General features: G+C 48.1%; 1 protein-coding gene across 2 annotated transcripts in view; it reads left to right on the top strand.

Moving 5' to 3' along the window:
- LOC139763053 (tyrosine-protein kinase receptor-like) overlaps window positions 1-20,467 on the top strand; it is a 1,458,433-nt gene that overhangs the window by 1,310,178 nt on the left and 127,788 nt on the right. For both annotated transcript variants that reach the window (XM_071688765.1, XM_071688676.1), the window contains exon 23: window positions 19,407-19,497. In XM_071688765.1, coding sequence (XP_071544866.1) covers window positions 19,407-19,497 — 91 coding nt within the window. The remainder of the gene's footprint in view (window positions 1-19,406; window positions 19,498-20,467) is intronic.

The following is a 20,467-nucleotide window of genomic DNA, read 5'->3' as shown; positions in this document are numbered from 1 at the left end:
GATTTCCAGATATGCGGATGATATAACTATAATTGAGCAAGACAAGAGATAACTCGGAGATCTTAACAGACTGACAGAATGGTAAGACAAAATGACAGATTTTGAAATTAGACGTGTAGACAGGTGTAACGTTATGCATTCTGGGGATAAGAATTCTAAACACAAATCATCAAATATTCGAAAAAAAAAACCCGCTTTCTAAAGTAAATGAAGAGGAGGATCTGGGAGTTGTGATCAGTAACTGTCTGTGTGAAGAGTGAATACCAGCAAGTAATACAGCAAACCGAATGCAGTGTTTCATAGCTGGGAACAGTTACCATAGAACAGAACAATTCTGACACCTTGAATATGCCTGCAGTCCAACTCTGAACTACGAAAAGCATGAGAAGGAAATTAGAACAAGTGCAAAGACGGGCGTCAAACCTGATTTCATCTATGAGAGATCTGCTGCACAATGAGAAGAGAAGGAGACTAGATCTCTTGTCCTGTTATGAAGTTCAGTCTTTGTGATGACCCAATATTGAATAAAAGGTGACAGCAAGGCGGCTTACGAGGATATTTTTGAAATACAGGAGTAGGATATGATGGAATAAATCATAGAAGCTAGAGGATGTAATACTGACGTGGGGAAAAAGTTTCTTTACAAGCTTTTCATCGTATTAATACAAAGGAAAGTATCTACGTATATGTTAATATTTTTTCACATTCCAGACCATAAGCATATACTGTAGTGCATCAGAGAGGGTCAGACAGTATAGTAAGATTTTATTGTAGGATTTTCCCGTGCGCTCTATCGCTACTTTTAAATTCCGTGCAGGCTTACTTCGCAAATGTATTTTCTATTGTTTATATTTTTCATCTCGGCTGTTGATGTCCGAGGAAAATGAAAGTGGTTGGTCTTACCATTCTCTTACCACCACATCCACATAGAAATACACTAAAAAGGAGTAAGTTGTAAGCAGATAATTTGGACATGGGGCCAATTAGGCCTTCTGCTCTCTCTCTCTCTCTCTCTCTCTCTCTCTCTCTCTCTCTCTCTCTCTCTCTCTCTCTCTCTCTCTCTCTCTCTTGCACCAAGTCTTCATCACCACCATCATCGTTGCGCCGCCAACTCTCTTTGTCCAGCGCGTCTCCCCCACATTTATCTTGCTCTTCTCCCTCCTCCCCATGGACTCCATGGCACCCCTCTCTCCTCCACTGTTTCACTCCCGTCCTCCTCCTCCTCCTCCTTCACTTCTCTCCCTCTTTCTGCGCCACTACTCGGCCCGGCCGCTAATCTCATTACAGCCAGTATCAGCACAGTAAGTGGAGCCGCCCATTTTTTAATGTAAGCACTCAGTGTACCGTATATTTATGTTGCCGTCCTGGGTGGGTATATATATGTATATATATATATATATATATGTATATATATATATATATATATATATATATATATATATATATATGTATATATATATATATATATATATATATATATATATATATATATATATATATATATATATATATATATATGCGTGTGTGGGCGTGTATGTATATACATGTGTATGTGGGTGGATTGGGCCATTCCTTCGTCTGTTTCCTTGCGCTACCTCGCTAACGCGGGGGTTAGCGACAAAGTATAATGAAATTGTGTGTATATATATATATATATATATATATATATATATATATATATATATATATATATATATATATATCGTTGGAGGCTCAAGTCACAAACAAATGTCCAAATCAAGGCTGGGCCTCAATTGATATATAGAGAGATTACTGAAAGGGATAAGGAAAGGATAAGGAAAAGTATTTACGAATTTTGGAGTAAATGGAAAACCTCTCTTTTAAACTGTGCCAGGTCATAATTATTGGGAAAGACGTGAGAGGTTAGAGAGTTCCCAAAGCTTCGACGTGTAAGGCAAGAAACAGTTATCAAAAAACGGCCCACTCATAAGTCGTCAACGGCCACAAAGCGTCCTGTGAGGGAGCAGCTTTCCGAGTGTTGCGTGATCTAGCTAGCGAGGGGGGTACACAGGCAGCCAGGTCTCGGGAGCAAAAAACCAAAGTAACACCTATAGAAGAGAGAAAGTGAACCATCATTGCATCGTAGGGCAAGCGGATCAAGATTTTAAGTTAGCATGGGAGAGTTTTCAGAAGTGGGACCTCTTTCGACTCTTTATCAGTCAAATGATGCAGAGCTGGAACCACCCCAGATGTGAGCGCAGTACTCCATACAAGGAGACAGGTGAGCAGGATTCTGTCTCCCATGTCCTCACACTACGATCATTCTTGAATTCTTCGACAATACCAGTACGTTGCTTGAGAACATTATCACGTCGGTGTGAGCCATGTGGGTCTGGTCAAGCGTCACCTCGTCGTACCCAAGGGTCAAACCGTCGTGTTGACGGCGTTAGCAGAGTTATTGTTACCCCAGGGGGCGAGTTGGTAGTGGAGTTCCTTACGAAGTATTTCCCTATAAGGAACTTGTATCAGGTAAGTCAATGTCGTTTTCTTATATCTTCCAGTCCTCGGAGTGACAGACAGGCGTCCCCATAAGCAGGGCCAACACCAGTCAACAAACCGAGATACGATTTACAGAACAATATCCGGCTGACGGAGTTCGGCGTGAAATGATAGAACTTCTGTGTCGGCGTTGAACTAATATGAGGAACAACCGGATAAAAGGAATTAATTCTTCCGATAATGCATCAGTATCTAGTGAGTAGATTAGTCCCCTGTTGACAGATCCAGTTACCGTGTCACTTGCAGTCCGATGGTGAGGACAGAGGTACGAGGGGCAATAGCAAACTAGTGTGACCTCATATTGGAGTGTCGTTACCCATTGAACACGGCGTTACGACCCTTGAACACGACGTTACCACCTTTGCGCACGACTGTACGACCCTCGAGCTTGGAGGGGCGACTTTAACCCGACTAAACAGATAAGATAAGGTTTTATCAATTCCAAAGCCACTCTCCCGACCTTCTCCCTTCCTTTACCTTCTGTCAGTATCTTGAACAGTTTCATGAACAAGGAATCACTTTTTCTAAAACGTTTTCTTAATCCTTGTCGTTTCTTTTCCGTTATTAAAAAAGAGAAGAAAAAATCTTTTACGCAGTTTTCTGCCCGCCATTCTTTTTTTTTTTTTTCATGTATGGCAAAGGTTGCTTCATTATGCGTTCTCATGTGACGCGTTCATAGCGTTCTACCCCTAACACTGCCTCGCCTCCACCCCCAGAACTGTCTTGCCTCTACCCCCACCACTGCCTCTCCTCAACCCCCACCACTGCCTCGCCTCCACCCCCACCACTGCCTCTCCTCAACCCCCACCACTGCCTCGCCTCCACCACTGGCTCACGCTTCATATTTGCTATAGTTTCCTCTTCATCTTTGTTCCTGTGTCTTCATTTTTGCGTATCATATTTTTATGACTCCCGCCCCCGACGTAAAAGAATCTTTTTCACATTCACTTTCGTTCCCACACAAACCCCCAACTCCCCCCCCCCCACAACACTTAGGACTTCCTTGCCACTACCATGTCGATCACCACCACTGTATTGACCCCTCCCTTCACCCACCACTCCAGCCGCCACTCCCTCCACCACTCCAGCCGCATTACCCTGATGCTAACTTAAAGACGAGACCGAGGTATAGGACGAAGGGGAATGCATCAGTTTACAAAGGGACATAAACAGACTTTGGTGTTGGTCTGATACGTGGATGATGAAGTAACGAAGACGAGTCACAGCGAGGGAAAGCCTCAGTGTGGCCCACAGATCACAAACTCAAGGAATCTTTGAGTGAAACTGACTCGAGAGGTCGACATTGTACCCAACCTAACTCCAAATTACCGCGTCTGAACATCATTAAGGAGCCAAACTGTGCATTAGTTGATATTTTAATTGAATTTGATTTCATGAATTGGACAATGTTCGTTAACTTATTTATAGTTTGGACTACAACTGGAATATGCATTTCAACGTAAGCCATCAAACTGACGAGAAGACATGAGGAACTAATAGAGAAGGTCCAGAGGAGGTCGACGAAAATGGTGCCTGAAATAAGGGATCTGAGTTACAGGGGGAGGTTAAAGACTATATACTTCCTCGGAAAGAGAGAAGAGTAAGGAGAGACTTGATCAAAACATTCACGTTTTCAACCAAGTTGACAGTACATTGGCAGCGATCGGTTTCCAGAAAGATGCAAAGGAAGAGCGACCAGAGGCCGTTGTGGGAGACTGATCAAGTCTCGTCAGGAAAGGTGTAAAGAATTACTTGTATGGTATACATCATAGTTGTGTGTGGCTGGAGTAAGCCAAGAGGTGAAGCTGAACTCTGACAGTATACACACGTTTAAAAAGCTCAATAAATGGTGTTCTATTAGTGTAGAACTCCCTCCCTGTAACGTGCAGATCACAGATGTTACACACCGTGCACCTATACCCCTTCCACCCTTGCACTGCTTCACAACCACACTACTCCGCACCCTTCCCACAGTGCAGTAGGTAGGTCCCTTCCACGTTACTGTGCATCGCCCTCCCTCCCACACTGTGCTCTCTCTCTCTCTCTCTCTCTCTCTCTCTCTTCGTAGGGTGTCCCCTGCCCTGAGAGTCGTGCGCTTCCCTGAGGACCTCAACACTGCCTTCAGAGCTCAACCCCCCACCCCCCCAACACCGTCACTATTACGGCCGGTCGTTTGATCAATTAGTTAAGCGGCCGCTGGGGGGGCCGGCCTCACCCGACATTTTCTAAATCCTGGTCGCCATGTCAAGAACGCTCGGGTTCCTAAAGGAGGTGTCAGCCCCAGAACCCCCGGGAGACTACTGCCCTGGGAGGCTACTGCCCTGGGAGACTACTGCCCTGGGAGACTACTGTTCTGGGAGACTACTGCCCTGGGAGGCTACTGCCCTGGGAGACTACTGCCCTGAGAGACTACTGCCCTGAGAGACTACTGCCCTGAGAGACTGCTGTCCTGGGAGACTACTGCCCTGAGAGACTACTGCCCTGAGAGACTGCTGTCCTGGGAGACCACTCCCCTGGGAGACTGCTACTCTGGGAGACCACTGCCCTAGGAGACTACTGCCCTGAGAGACTACTGCCCTGGGAGACTGCTGCTCTGGGAGCTGCTGTGCTGAGGAACTCCCACAAAGGTGTGTACCCTGGGATAGGTCTTCAGTTGAGCCTCCGGGTCTGCCTGCGTCCCAGGGTCGTGTCTGTAGGGATTACTGAGAGCGGGATATTACGTTGTGTTATCTCCTGGAAAGCGTCCTCAGGAGAGCTGCTCAGAATGACTCCTCAATTAAGGAGTTCGATGTACGTTCTGGTGCGACTTACGAGGACTCGATAGGATCGCTCGAGGAGGATGATGCTGTCAGTCCCTCGAAGAGGTACTGCAGGACAGCCAGTGGCGTGGGGCGTCATGCAGGAGCTGCTGTGGGAGTAAGAGCGGCGACTGGCTGTCACGGGTCGCGAGACGCTTGCGTGCCGAGGGCTGCCCCAGAACGGAGTCTCGTCCAGGACCTTATCTTGAGCCGCCCCTGGTGAGGCTTCCTCCTTGACCACGGGTCCTAGGGACACTCGCTTGTTGTAGACGATGGAGAGGAGAAAGTGATTCCTAACTTCCGAGTGAAGCTACATGAAACTACTGTGATATATTTTCTCTATACATCAGTGTCCCTGACACCTATCTTTCTCCTCTGAGCCATTATCGTTTTCATTATATCAGCTGAAATGTGAAATGTTTGTGTGTGCTCCACGACACAGACGCCATCTGTGCATAGCCACATAAAAAGATCAGGCTCGTGAGTGTGACTAACTATATGAGCCACCAGGGAACACTCGATAATTTTTCGAAAGTTTCTAATATAGTCTGGACGCTTACTGCACCTGCCTCACGAGTAACTATCAAGAAAAAGCATTGGTAAGAATTACTCTAAACTTGGTCCACTTTACCAGGCAGGAGCTCGTTGTGTCCTGGTAACGAGGGGATAAGACCTTCGAGTTAGTAGTGCAAGTTCTTCTACCCCTCCAGTGGCTGTAACTGCCAGCCATGACTCTTGGGTGAGAGCCAGATTGCTCTGGTTCGTTCCCTGTTCCACGACTGGTGTTGTGTGTTCCAGATAAACGTGGTCTTTCATTACCCCATTTGTTGTACTTCTTCGCCCAAGGGATGTTCTGTTGCCAGTATTACTTTGCTCCTTTGAGACGATGTGGGGCCCTTAAGCTAGCTATGATCTCCTGTCGTCTTCAGCCAGACAGGAGGGTCTCAAGAGCTCAGAACCTCGTTAGTGGTAATGGTTCGTCACGCTGTTTGATCGGCCTGAGCAAGGGTAAGCTTAGGTATGAGAAGCTAAGATCAATACAGCAACGTAAACACGGGAGCTACCGAGGAATATTCTGGCGGTGTTTAGGCTGTATTTCTTAGTTGGTTAGTTTCTTCCTCTAGCGACAGATGATAAGTATCTTCCAAGTGAAGAGCATGACCCTATCAGAAGGTTATGTCCTCTTTGGTTAAGGTTACTTTGAGTTAGTGTTTGGGTATGATAGGTTGGGTTAGGCGGGTTTGGGTTATCATAAATTTGGATTACCGTTTGAGTATAGTAAGTTAGGTTAGGTTAGTTTGGGCTAATGTTTGGATATGATTCGTTGGGTTAGTGTTTAGGCATCAGGTTAGGTTAAGTTAGTTTGGGTTAGTATTTGGATATGATGGGTTGTAAGGTTAGCCAAAAATACAGTTGATTAAAGTTTTGATTTAATAAAGTTGTCCTGTACTTAAGATATCATGCCTGGTGATGGACCCCATTTCAAAGTTCCCATCTGTACGGCTCGCACTACGTGTGGTCATCCCTCAGTGCCAGATGGAAAGATTCATGGAGTGGTGATGTCAGGGCCAGGCCTTTCCTGGCCGAAGATGATCATTTTGTCCGTCCCAGGGCTTCTTCCTCACCGTGGTGGTGGTTCTCTGACGCCGCCTTTTTTTCGACCTCTTTGACCCTTGAGCACGATGGTATGACCAATGAACACGACCGTAAGACAGTTAGGTTTGATGACGTGGCCTTTGACCTGACCCTTTACGGCTTTGGTCGAAGGCCAGGCCATCTTACCCAAGGGTCGTAACCGTGCTGGAAGATCGTACCGTCATGCTCAAAGTAGAACGAAGTCGTGCTCGAGGATCGTGAGTCGTGCTCAAGGATCGCACAGTCGTGCTCGAAGATCGTATCGTCGTGCTCAAGGATCGTACAGTCATGCTTGAGGATCGCACAATCGTACTTGAGGAACGCACTGTCGTTCACAGGGTATGAACAGTTAGTGGTTGAAGACGTATGTGAGAACGGTTTCCTTTCCTTGATTCTCTGATCAGCTCATCTCGTGGACATACACTCGGTGTTTCTCGTCTCTGTATAGCCTGGCACAAGTACACTCACTAGACGTCTTTGTGTGGACCACGACCTACACCTTACCTGCACTCGTTCCTCGGGACCTGGATGATGATGACCTAGGCGTCCTCAAGTTTTCAGGAATCCATGTTAATCCTCGGGCGAAGGTAATCCTTGAGCTTATGAAATGAAGTTCGTAACTGTCTGGAAATAGTGTCTGGGAGAGAGAGAGGTAAAGAGATAGGTAGGGAGGGAGGTTCTCCCAGTCCTTTGATCATCCCACCTGTCACTACACATGGCTGGACACTTGATTCTTGACCTGCTGACCAAGGACCACTTGTTGGCCAGGCGGGCCCTACCACCTGCCCCACCAGCATTGTCTCCTGGGTTGCGAGGCGGTGCTCTCTACACCCTTAATAGTTCTTCACTTGGGACAGTATTACTCACATCAGTACAGTCTTACAATCATAGCTTGCCATCACGAACGCATGACAGGAATAGTACAAGTCTTTCTCAGCCTCAGGTTTAGGGGGTCATTGTTTTTTTTTTTCATCTTATCTGTTAATCTTTCTTTTATCTCGAACTCCATTCTCATTACCTTACCATCATGGTGAAACCTTCATGACACAATAAGCGTTCTAAGTAAAGTCCAAAATGCCTTTTATGTAGAAGGGAAAACGTTTAGCCGTAATTCACTCGCTCTCCCGTGCAACAAGGGTACTTCAGGGTAAGCCGTTCCCTCCCACTCTGTTTTCAGGTCCTTCAAAGAAACATAAAGGAGTCTGGGGCACACACGAGACCACAGTACAAATGACATTAGAAGAAGAAGTCCCATGAATATCGCTAAGAAATGTGGTGTCATATGATCTATAGCACATTTTGCCCAGAGTTTCTTTGCAAATCATTAAACTCGTTATCTGTATGATATCTTTATGGTAGGAAAAACCTTTTTTTTTTTTCAAAGGTCATTGGAAAAGAATTTCGTTTGACTTTTGAGTATTCGTTGTGACAACCCTTCAATAAATGTTGATGTAATTTGTAGAATTGCTAAATCTGCGATCTCTAAATTTAAAGAATTTTCCGAAAAGTTACTTTTAGTCATTAACATCCTATTTTTATTAAGTATATATATATATATATATATATATATATATATATATATATATATATATATATATATATGGGGTGCGGAGGTAGTAAGTATGAACATGACGAGACAATATGAACCATTAAGAGGCATTAGTCACAAACTGGGGGAGGTGGGGAGAGAGATGGATCATGGAGACGTAGTAGGGTCGTTAAGGATATTACGTCACTTGATTACTTGCCCGTATCTTGTTACAGACGACAGAGGTCATGATACACAGGTTGTCTGTAACATTCTCTGGTGGAGCCCATGATACCCACTGATGGAGCCCATAATACCCACTGATGGAGCCCATAATACCCACTGATAGAGCCCATAATACCCACTGATGGAGCCCATAATACCCACTGATAGAGCCCATAATACCCACTGATAGAGCCCATAATACCCACTGATAGAGCCCATAATACCCACTGATGGAGCCCATAATACCCACTGATGGAGCCCATAATACCCACTGATGGAGCCATAATACCCACCTGATGGAGCCCATATACCCGCGCAGGATGGAGCCCATAATACCCACTGATGGACCTCATAATACCCACTGATAGAGCCCATAATACCCACTGATGGACCTCATAATACCCACTGATGGAGCCCATAATACCCACTGATAGATAGGCGAGTGGCAGCCAATCAGCCCGATAGATAGGCGAGTGGCAGCCAATCAGCCCGATAGATAGGCGAGTGGCAGCCAATCAGCCCGATAGATAGGCGAGTGGCAGCCAATCAGCCCGATAGATAGGCGAGTGGCAGCCAATCAGCCCGATAGATAGGCGAGTGGCAGCCAATCAGCCCGATAGATAGGCGAGTGGCAGCCAATCAGCCCGATAGATAGGCGAGTGGCAGCCAATCAGCCCGATAGATAGGCGAGTGGCAGCCAATCAGCCCGATAGATAGGCGAGTGGCAGCCAATCAGCCCGATAGATAGGCGAGTGGCAGCCAATCAGCCCGATAGATAGGCGAGTGGCAGCCAATCAGCCCGATAGATAGGCGAGTGGCAGCCAATCAGCCCGATAGATAGGCGAGTGGCAGCCAATCAGCCCGATAGATAGGCGAGTGGCAGCCAATCAGCCCGATAGATAGGCGAGTGGCAGCCAATCAGCCCGATAGATAGGCGAGTGGCAGCCAATCAGCCCGATAGATAGGCGAGTGGCAGCCAATCAGCCCGATAGATAGGCGAGTGGCAGCCAATCAGCCCGATAGATAGGCGAGTGGCAGCCAATCAGCCCGATAGATAGGCGAGTGGCAGCCAATCAGCCCGATAGATAGGCGAGTGGCAGCCAATCAGCCCGATAGATAGGCGAGTGGCAGCCAATCAGCCCGATAGATAGGCGAGTGGCAGCCAATCAGCCCGATAGATAGGCGAGTGGCAGCCAATCAGCCCGATAGATAGGCGAGTGGCAGCCAATCAGCCCGATAGATAGGCGAGTGGCAGCCAATCAGCCCGATAGATAGGCGAGTGGCAGCCAATCAGCCCGATAGATAGGCGAGTGGCAGCCAATCAGCCCGATAGATAGGCGAGTGGCAGCCAATCAGCCCGATAGATAGGCGAGTGGCAGCCAATCAGCCCGATAGATAGGCGAGTGGCAGCCAATCAGCCCGATAGATAGGCGAGTGGCAGCCAATCAGCCCGATAGATAGGCGAGTGGCAGCCAATCAGCCCGATAGATAGGCGAGTGGCAGCCAATCAGCCCGATAGATAGGCGAGTGGCAGCCAATCAGCCCGATAGATAGGCGAGTGGCAGCCAATCAGCCCGATAGATAGGCGAGTGGCAGCCAATCAGCCCGATAGATAGGCGAGTGGCAGCCAATCAGCCCGATAGATAGGCGAGTGGCAGCCAATCAGCCCGATAGATAGGCGAGTGGCAGCCAATCAGCCCGATAGATAGGCGAGTGGCAGCCAATCAGCCCGATAGATAGGCGAGTGGCAGCCAATCAGCCCGATAGATAGGCGAGTGGCAGCCAATCAGCCCGATAGATAGGCGAGTGGCAGCCAATCAGCCCGATAGATAGGCGAGTGGCAGCCAATCAGCCCGATAGATAGGCGAGTGGCAGCCAATCAGCCCGATAGATAGGCGAGTGGCAGCCAATCAGCCCGATAGATAGGCGAGTGGCAGCCAATCAGCCCGATAGATAGGCGAGTGGCAGCCAATCAGCCCGATAGATAGGCGAGTGGCAGCCAATCAGCCCGATAGATAGGCGAGTGGCAGCCAATCAGCCCGATAGATAGGCGAGTGGCAGCCAATCAGCCCGATAGATAGGCGAGTGGCAGCCAATCAGCCCGATAGATAGGCGAGTGGCAGCCAATCAGCCCGATAGATAGGCGAGTGGCAGCCAATCAGCCCGATAGATAGGCGAGTGGCAGCCAATCAGCCCGATAGATAGGCGAGTGGCAGCCAATCAGCCCGATAGATAGGCGAGTGGCAGCCAATCAGCCCGATAGATAGGCGAGTGGCAGCCAATCAGCCCGATAGATAGGCGAGTGGCAGCCAATCAGCCCGATAGATAGGCGAGTGGCAGCCAATCAGCCCGATAGATAGGCGAGTGGCAGCCAATCAGCCCGATAGATAGGCGAGTGGCAGCCAATCAGCCCGATAGATAGGCGAGTGGCAGCCAATCAGCCCGATAGATAGGCGAGTGGCAGCCAATCAGCCCGATAGATAGGCGAGTGGCAGCCAATCAGCCCGATAGATAGGCGAGTGGCAGCCAATCAGCCCGATAGATAGGCGAGTGGCAGCCAATCAGCCCGATAGATAGGCGAGTGGCAGCCAATCAGCCCGATAGATAGGCGAGTGGCAGCCAATCAGCCCGATAGATAGGCGAGTGGCAGCCAATCAGCCCGATAGATAGGCGAGTGGCAGCCAATCAGCCCGATAGATAGGCGAGTGGCAGCCAATCAGCCCGATAGATAGGCGAGTGGCAGCCAATCAGCCCGATAGATAGGCGAGTGGCAGCCAATCAGCCCGATAGATAGGCGAGTGGCAGCCAATCAGCCCGATAGATAGGCGAGTGGCAGCCAATCAGCCCGATAGATAGGCGAGTGGCAGCCAATCAGCCCGATAGATAGGCGAGTGGCAGCCAATCAGCCCGATAGATAGGCGAGTGGCAGCCAATCAGCCCGATAGATAGGCGAGTGGCAGCCAATCAGCCCGATAGATAGGCGAGTGGCAGCCAATCAGCCCGATAGATAGGCGAGTGGCAGCCAATCAGCCCGATAGATAGGCGAGTGGCAGCCAATCAGCCCGATAGATAGGCGAGTGGCAGCCAATCAGCCCGATAGATAGGCGAGTGGCAGCCAATCAGCCCGATAGATAGGCGAGTGGCAGCCAATCAGCCCGATAGATAGGCGAGTGGCAGCCAATCAGCCCGATAGATAGGCGAGTGGCAGCCAATCAGCCCGATAGATAGGCGAGTGGCAGCCAATCAGCCCGATAGATAGGCGAGTGGCAGCCAATCAGCCCGATAGATAGGCGAGTGGCAGCCAATCAGCCCGATAGATAGGCGAGTGGCAGCCAATCAGCCCGATAGATAGGCGAGTGGCAGCCAATCAGCCCGATAGATAGGCGAGTGGCAGCCAATCAGCCCGATAGATAGGCGAGTGGCAGCCAATCAGCCCGATAGATAGGCGAGTGGCAGCCAATCAGCCCGATAGATAGGCGAGTGGCAGCCAATCAGCCCGATAGATAGGCGAGTGGCAGCCAATCAGCCCGATAGATAGGCGAGTGGCAGCCAAAAAGCCCGATAGTTTGGGGAGGGGAAGAAAATCCCCCAAAAGTAGGGGGGGAAGCCATCGGCCGGGGAGGCTAAAAACCAATCGCCAATAGATACGGGGGGCAGCCAATCAGCCCATAGATAGGCGAGTGGCAGCCAATCAGCCAGATAAATAAGTGAATGGAAACTAATCAGTCAGATCAATACATTCCTGTTTGTAAAACATCACAGAGACCTACTTTCCATGCTGTAACCCAGGATGATGCATGATGAGCTGCGAACAAAACGGAAAACGTAAAAATCAACAAGATCGTTGGTGAACGTGTTGCCAAACGGAATCGAAAGCCTTTGTACACTTGTTGATCACTCAAACCCCACAAGTTAAAAAAGGCGAGAATCCTTTGATTTATATAATGTTTCAGCAGCACAGTATGTTATGTATTCTTTATGTCTTGAGGTGGGAGTATGGCAAGGGGGTGGATAGGAGTATGGCTGGGAGGTGGGTGGGAGTATGGCAGGGAGGTTGGTGGGAGTATGGCAGGGAGGTGGGTGGGGAGTATGGCAGGGAGGTGGGTGGGAGTATGGCAGGGGAGAGGAACTATTATTATACTCCCTAGCATCTATGGTTCGTCTTCGTCATACACTGTAGCGTCTCGCTATGCTCTGTAATGCTCCTCTCTCGTCTGCACCATCATTACACTTGGCATACGTACGTACCCGCTGGTCACAGAACTCCGGATACCCCGCGTTGGTGAGGGTGAGAGGCACGGGACATGGTGGTGGTGGTAGTGGTGTTGGAGACGGTAGTGATGGTGTTGGTGATCCCAGCCAGTGATTTTTGAGAGCCAGAAGCAGTGGTGGTGGTGTTGTTGGAGAGAGTGGGGATGGTGTTAGTGAGGCTCCACCACTGGTGATGACGGCCGTGGTGGTGGTAGTGTTGGAGAGAGTGGTGGTGGTGTTGGAGAGAGTGGTGACACTGGTGATAAGCCTTCACCACCAGGTGTGCGCTCTAGACACCAGTGTCACACGGAACTTAACACCGCTTCACCATCATCGTCCCAGACTTAACACATTCTCACGATCGCTACACCAGCACACCAGTGTTGTTGAGGACGTAACACACCCTCAACAGCTGTGTGTGTGTGTGTGTGTGTGTGTGTGTGTGTGTGTGTGTGTGTGTGTGTGCGCGCGCGTGTGGGTGGGTAGTAACGCCAGTGTCTATATCCAGTATTGGTTAGTGATTAATCGAACCATCCGTGTGATTAACATTACCGCCGAGTTGAACAAGGGAAAGGGTGCTGAGGGGAAGGAGAGTGGAGTGAAATGGGCGTAGTGTAGGGTGCTGAGGGGAAGGAGAGTGGAGTGAAATGGGCGTAGTGTAGGGTGTGCGAATGGTGTGTGTTGTGTGTGTGAGAGAGAGAGAGAGAGAGAGAGAGCAAGGGTGCTAATGAGAAAAGAGGGAGAGTGGGGTGTAGTGCAGGGCCTGCAAATGGTGTGTGTGTGTGTGTGTGTGAGAGAGAGAGAGAGAGAGAGAGAGAGAGAGAGAGAGAGAGAGAGAGAGAGAGAGAGAGAGGCGGGATTATAATCAGTCACCCAGAGCAACTCTGCTGTGCCGGGGTTGGGTGGGGTGGGGTTGGGGTGGGAATACCTACCTATTCCACTGGATGATACAACCCACCCGCCTTTCCTTCAGCTGGTGTGGGCAGTAGTGGTGCACCAGCTGTGCCATGCCCAAAAGATGAAAGCCATTTGATTTCCTTCATCGATGCTGGCCCACTGTGCCGGGCGAAAGCGACTCTGGAAACGTGATTTGATTCTTTTAATTTCATCCTTCTGGCGTTCGGGGAATGCGTTGAGGATTCAGTGTTCCCTCGTTACCCGGGCGTTTTTCTTCCCCTGTGTACATGGTGAGTGGCCTCATGCTTGGACAGACGGATGGAGGTCCTCAGCTGAGGTTGAAGAACAAAATGTTCTCACTGCACAATGTGTATGTTACGTACGTATTAGATTGATAACTAATACATCTATTATTATTATTATTATTATTATCATTATTATTATTATTATTATTATTATTACTATTATTATTATTATTATTATTATTTTTCATTATTATTATTATTTTATTTTAGCTCACACGGCAAGGGCAGCTAAGGCCCTAATCAAGGCTATCCCATTAACGCTATATATATACATATATATATATATATATATATATATATATATATATATATATATATACATATATTCTATTTTTCGTCTTAAACTCAAAATTCTATCTTTATGTTTCCTGGAGGAGAGTGTTCTGGTCACCCTTGCGTTCGTGGTGTGTGTGAGGGGGCTGGTGTGAGTGTACTGAAGTTTGCCTGGTGGTGTGTGAAGGAGATAGATTATCTACAGTAACGTGAAGGTGTCGTCTGGCTCCGAGGATGGGCTCGTTGCTTCTGGAGGTAGGACTCACGAACTGAGGACGACGACCCAGGGTATCCTACTGCTCCCAGATGGTGTCATTATATCCCTCTGGTGGTGTCCTGTAGCGCTTGGGTAGTGCCCTGTGGCGCTCAGTTGGTACCCTATAGATCCCAAGTGGTGTCCTGCAGCACTCAAGTAGTGTCCTATAGCTCCCAGATGGTGTCCTGTAGTTTCCCCGATGGTGTCTCGTAAACCCCAGATGGTGTTGTATTATCTCCCATGCGGTGTCGTATAGCTCTCTTTTAGCTCTCAGATGGTTACCTATATCTCCCAGGTGGCATCCTGTGTCTCCAGGTGGTGTCCTATATCTCGAGGAAGTAAGTTCCAGCTCCTTAACACAGCAGTACACCAGTGGTGCGACCACCGTCACAGTCGTCCCCAGGCCAGGCTTGGTGCGAGCAAGGGTCGGGGCAACGGTATACCCGAGGTGGCTCGTCTATACAACCCCACCACCACCAACACTGTCCTCCCTCCCTCCCTCGCTTGCTTGCTCAAACCCTCCAGAACGAGTTGCAAACACGGCCAGTTGCCTTCGCAAAGTCAGTCTGTCTCTCTATCTATCTCGTTCTTTAATTGGATCTATCTATCTATCCTTCTATATCGAACAAATATATTCCTTTCGGTTTTCGTAAGTAGTCGTGTCGTGTTCTACACACAATCGTATAATTGTGAAAGGAAAAACGAGAGCTTGAGAGAAGAGTAGTGGTTGGTGAGAGAGAGAGAGAGAGAGAGAGAGAGAGAGAGAGAGAGAGAGAGAGAGAGAGAGAGAGAGAGAGAGAGGAAGGGAGGGGGGCGAAGAGGGGGTCCGTTACCATGGCGGTGGAGATAACTCTATCGGATTCCGTCCCACGAGCGACTGACTGACGGGTCGTGAGGAGATCACGTCCGCACCAGGAACCCTGGCGGAGCTGGTGGGTGTCGAGGGCACCCACACACACACACACACACTCACTACTGGCTGGGTGATGGTGCCCTGTCTCCCTTCCTCCAGCCAGCCAGCCAGCCTGCCTGCCTGGCAGCAGTTGTTTCCAAAGCCTTCCATTCTGCTTTTCATTTCCTTAACTAAACGAGAAAGTTGGAATATTGAACCGACCGATGGATCCTTTTGTGTTGCTGTGGGACGACAGGACGTACACACAACACAAAAAAAATGATCTTTACAGATGGCTACGTTGGATTTCAGAATGGACACTGCGGCTCCTGTTGCTTCGGTGGGGTCGTAAGCGTGAACAGGGGACACATGTCTTAGTAGTTGTGAGCGATGAACTGTATGATATTTAATCTCCAAGTAGAAATTAGATCATTCTCATTACAACTGTTTGAAAAGAAGTGTACTGTACGTTGTATACGATATTTTCCGAGGAACTGAGTGATACGTATGAGGAAAGGGAGGCTTAACACTGTGAAGCTAGACTCTAAAGCACTTGGGTCAAATTTTGTCGTCCGTATCGTCGTATTTATTGTCTTACACAAAAATGTGAGTATAGATTTTTTTTTTTCTTCGTTAGGTGTATATCCAGTGAGTTTGATGATACGATCCATGTGAACGCTGATAGCTCGTCCTTTGACCTGATTCTATAAGGTACGGTCGAAGGTCATGCTATCATAACCTTAGACTTTGACACGTCCGACTAGCCCTTCCCGTGTGGTCCAGGTTGCTCTCTCTCTCTCTCTCTCTCTCTCTCTCTCTCTCTCTCTCTCTCTCTCTCTCTCTCTCTCTCTCTCTCTCTATCTATCTATCTATCTATCTATCTATCTATCTATCTATCCATCTATCAAAACGTGAGTTGCATGCATTCAGTCCAGAAATTCACACTGCCTTCCATGTCATATAATACCATTTGACAACACCCAGCTCACACAAACCCTTATCCTTTACCGTTATTTTTTTTTTTTTTTTTAGAAATTTCTGCAAAACAACCGTGTCAGGAGGTGAGTTGAATAATTTCCCAGCGTCGAATTAAACCAACCTCATCAGTCAGGGAGGACTGGGTGGACCTTTCCTTGGGTTCTTCGACTGCCATCGGGCGGCTGGGACGCACCCTAATTTCTTCAGACGCCTCTCCCTAGACGTGATGCTTTCTCTGTCCACACCTGCCACACTCGTGGTCTCGTATGTATCCTCCCGTCCGTAGAGCACCATGTGGTTCGTTCTACCCCGGGTCGTCGTCATTCTGGAACCCACTTCTCCGAGGCAGCACTTATCAGATCTCCACCGATAGCCTCTATCATCATATCTACGTCAAGGACAGTGTTTATGTTTACTCTAGTACATAAACAACTGTTTCTTGCCTCGTAGACCTCGACTCCTCGAGTCTCCCAGTTTTGATGCCATCTGACTCAAAATTCGTCTTCTATAGATTTGCTTTTATTCATATGTCACCCCTCCCACCCTCCCAGTTTTTCCATGTAAAACTCTTCGATCATTTGACTCCTTACCTCGAAGCTTCGCTCTCCTCACACCCACACACTGGTATCTTCTAACCAGAGAACATCAGTGTACTTAACACCACAAGGATTGGTGAAGCTCTACCTAGTATGATCCCACTGGATTGACGAGGGATCCCCTGTGGCAGAATTGTTTTGGGAGCATCCTTACGATGCGTCGGATGAGATCTAGGTGATGGCTGGAGAGAGTCTGGAAGGACCAGTGTTTTGAGTACTCACTGATGGGTGGTGTCCGAGCTACCGAGGCTGATTTTGCTTTCCATTTTTTTCTGCACACTTTCAAATAGTCTCTGATGTGGAGTACTAGATCAAGGTGTTTGAGGCATTGGTAGGTTTAGGAAATACGGAAATTGTGTAGATGCTCTTCGAGTTCGTGTGTAGGGAGTGCAAGTGTTCCTGCATCTGCTGAGAATGTTGAGATGACAGCTGGAAGACAGCTGGTCCTTCCAGCTTAGTTGATCGTCCAAAGTGGTCTTCGCGAAGCGTGGTGGACTAAACCACCTGGCGAGGTCTGGGGTTGAATACAAAGTTGATGCGTCTTGGTTTAGCTGTTGGCGACTTTGTTTACCGGTGGTGGTCCAGCTCTGGAGACTGTTAGGGTGAATTGGAGTACATAGGGACAACAGATAATCACCTGTTGGCCCTTGAAGAGTTGTCAGTATAGCTGTCAGTTGCATTATTTGACTGTTAATGATTTTTGTGTGACTTGTCAGGTGTGTGTGTGTAAAGCTAGTTGTGACCTGTCATATTAAGTCTGGTGTGACTGTCAGGTGTGTGTCAGGCTTGGTGAGACTGTCAGGTATGCGAGTGTGGTGTGACTCACTCAGTTGTTACATGCCATGTGTTGGGTATGGTGCGGTGCAGACTGCCTCACTCCCGACGCAAGACACTACCACCACTTGATCGACAACCATCCGATAGCTGTGGGTGCCACCCACCTTACTCCTCCAGTAGGTCTCTCTCTACACCTTCGGTAGTAAACGTAGAAGGATAGTTTACGGTCGTTTCATGTTGTGGTAAACGGTATGAACCATGTGGGAGTCAACAGCACTGGTGTTTGTATTTTGCTGCATTTGATTGCTCTCATTAAGCCAGATTGTATACCCTACGTTAAAAATACAAAATACAGCAACTATTTTAGGTCAGGTGAACCATGTTGTAAGCTTGCCTGCTAATTGGTCTGTTACAACAGTCATAAATTCCTTTTGACCTTTCCATACTATGATGTCACAACTGTTTTAAATCATGACCTAAATGTTTCGTTGTTTGGTATTTCCAAAGCAACAGCGTTTACAAAAGAGTTTGTTGACGAGTGTCTCCTGATGTGACATCAACACTTGAAGGTGACAGTACTGGGAAGAGATATCATGAGCGTAGAGGGAGTGTTCAGAGACGCCTCACCAGTCACCCGTGCCTCGATTCCTCCGCTCTCGTGAGCTGTCCTGCAAAGCGAGAACCGACTCGTCTCACAGACCTTGAAGGATGACACTTTCATAAGGACTGTTCCCATTAAGTTTCCTCTTAATGGTTCTGCTCCTTAGCTTTATGTCCTTTGTTGTAGTGTGTCTAATTACTTGATGGTGAGGCAACGGATATGGATTGTAGTCCATCATCCACCTCCACCTACCTCAGGTCGACAGCGGCCTTGCCTCCTGCGGGCCAGTCTTTCCCCATGTAAAGTTGCCTAGAGAAGTTCCACTCCACTCCTGCGTAGGAGTCTCGTACATGTTACACCTCCCTCATTATACCGCTTCCCTCATTCCCTGGGGTTATGAGGAAGGGTTGGGATTGACGGGGACACCATCCCCTCACAGCAACTGATTCTTGGTTATCGTGTATATGTAAATACTCACACACATTATGTGCTTCATTTGAAATACTGCTGTATGTACTGCTATTACATATGATTATATCAGTTTCCAGTGCATCATATGATATGAATTGAAATTCTAAATAGATAAGAGTTATATGATTAACCATTGTTATTCATCGTATGAAATATGTTGTAGTATCTACACACACACGCACACACACACACACACACACACACACACACACACACACACACACACACACACACACACACACGACGTCCCTGGGAAAGGTAGAAAGAGGGACTGCGACTTTACCAGCTAGGCCTGGAGTGGACCTGCTGCGGGCCACTGTACCTCCTGTTATTTCTGATGTTCAGCAGCACCATGTCCTCAGCAGTGCCTTGTGTGTCTCACAGTGATCCTCTTCCTCCACAGAGCGCTGGGTCAGGGAGCCTTCGGCGAGGTGTACCAAGGTTACCTCAAGAACTACGCGGGAGACTCCGTGGAGATGCCAGTGGCTGTCAAGGTATGAGAACCTAAGTCTTCGTGACTTGTATTCTGTATTTTTTGTCCACTTGAGATTACCATGATGGTAGTGATTCACGTTTGTCATTACCTCTGTCGAACTTCCAGCTTTTTCTCTATGGCAGGTGTTCAGAAGTAAGCTCTGTGACGCTGCGTATACACACGTACGTGTTGGGGGGAGTGATTATGTCCCAGCTTCAAACTTTAGCTTAGCAGTGATCCTTCTGAACGGCTTTTTCCTCCTAACATGACAATGGGTTTAGCGCTGGTGATATGTATTATAAGTATTTATTTAATCGTCTGTCTTGAGCTCAAGTGTAAAAAGAGAAAGCAGAATACATCATCCATCCGTACAACCTTAAGAACGTTGTTACTGGAACGCAAACTCCTGCCAACTCTTGTTCAGTGTTGTGGAAGTTGGTGTCGTTGCAGGACCAGGCAGCTCAGGTTCGTATGTGCACTTCGACTCACCCGTGTGGACGTCCGTATCGGTCCACATTGCCCTAACTGTCTCGAGTCCCAACTATAGTTCCGGGAAAACATGATGGATTATCATCGCATACAATTACGTCAATGCCATTCGTCAGTTTGCGTACATAGATCACTCGCCCACTGAAACGAAGGATTTAATGTGTTGGAACATGATGAACGGAGGGTGTTTGTGTGACGGTGCGAGTGAAGGGTATATAGCAGGAGTGTGGGGTGGGTGGAGGCAAGCATGAGGCGTACTACAGTGGGCACGTTACAGGATATAGGAGGGTGACTGGTGTGCTCCAGTGTGTCTGTCTCGTGTCGTTGACCCTCACACTGACTGCCTCAGGTTCCAGGCACTATCTTGCCCAAGTCGTGTTGGTTTATTACCCCCAACTAATTGATGTTGTTCATATCACTGATCCTCTCCTCGTTGCTGGAGGACGAAGCTGGGTTAAGCTGCATCTCCATGGACTGTAACTGTCCATGTGTACATCACC

The sequence above is a fragment of the Panulirus ornatus genome, chromosome 1 (assembly GCF_036320965.1).
Source record: "Panulirus ornatus isolate Po-2019 chromosome 1, ASM3632096v1, whole genome shotgun sequence".
NCBI classification, from domain to species: Eukaryota; Metazoa; Arthropoda; class Malacostraca; order Decapoda; family Palinuridae; genus Panulirus; species Panulirus ornatus.
Note: the sequence above shows the minus strand (reverse complement) of the source record. Positions and strands in the feature narration are given on the sequence as shown.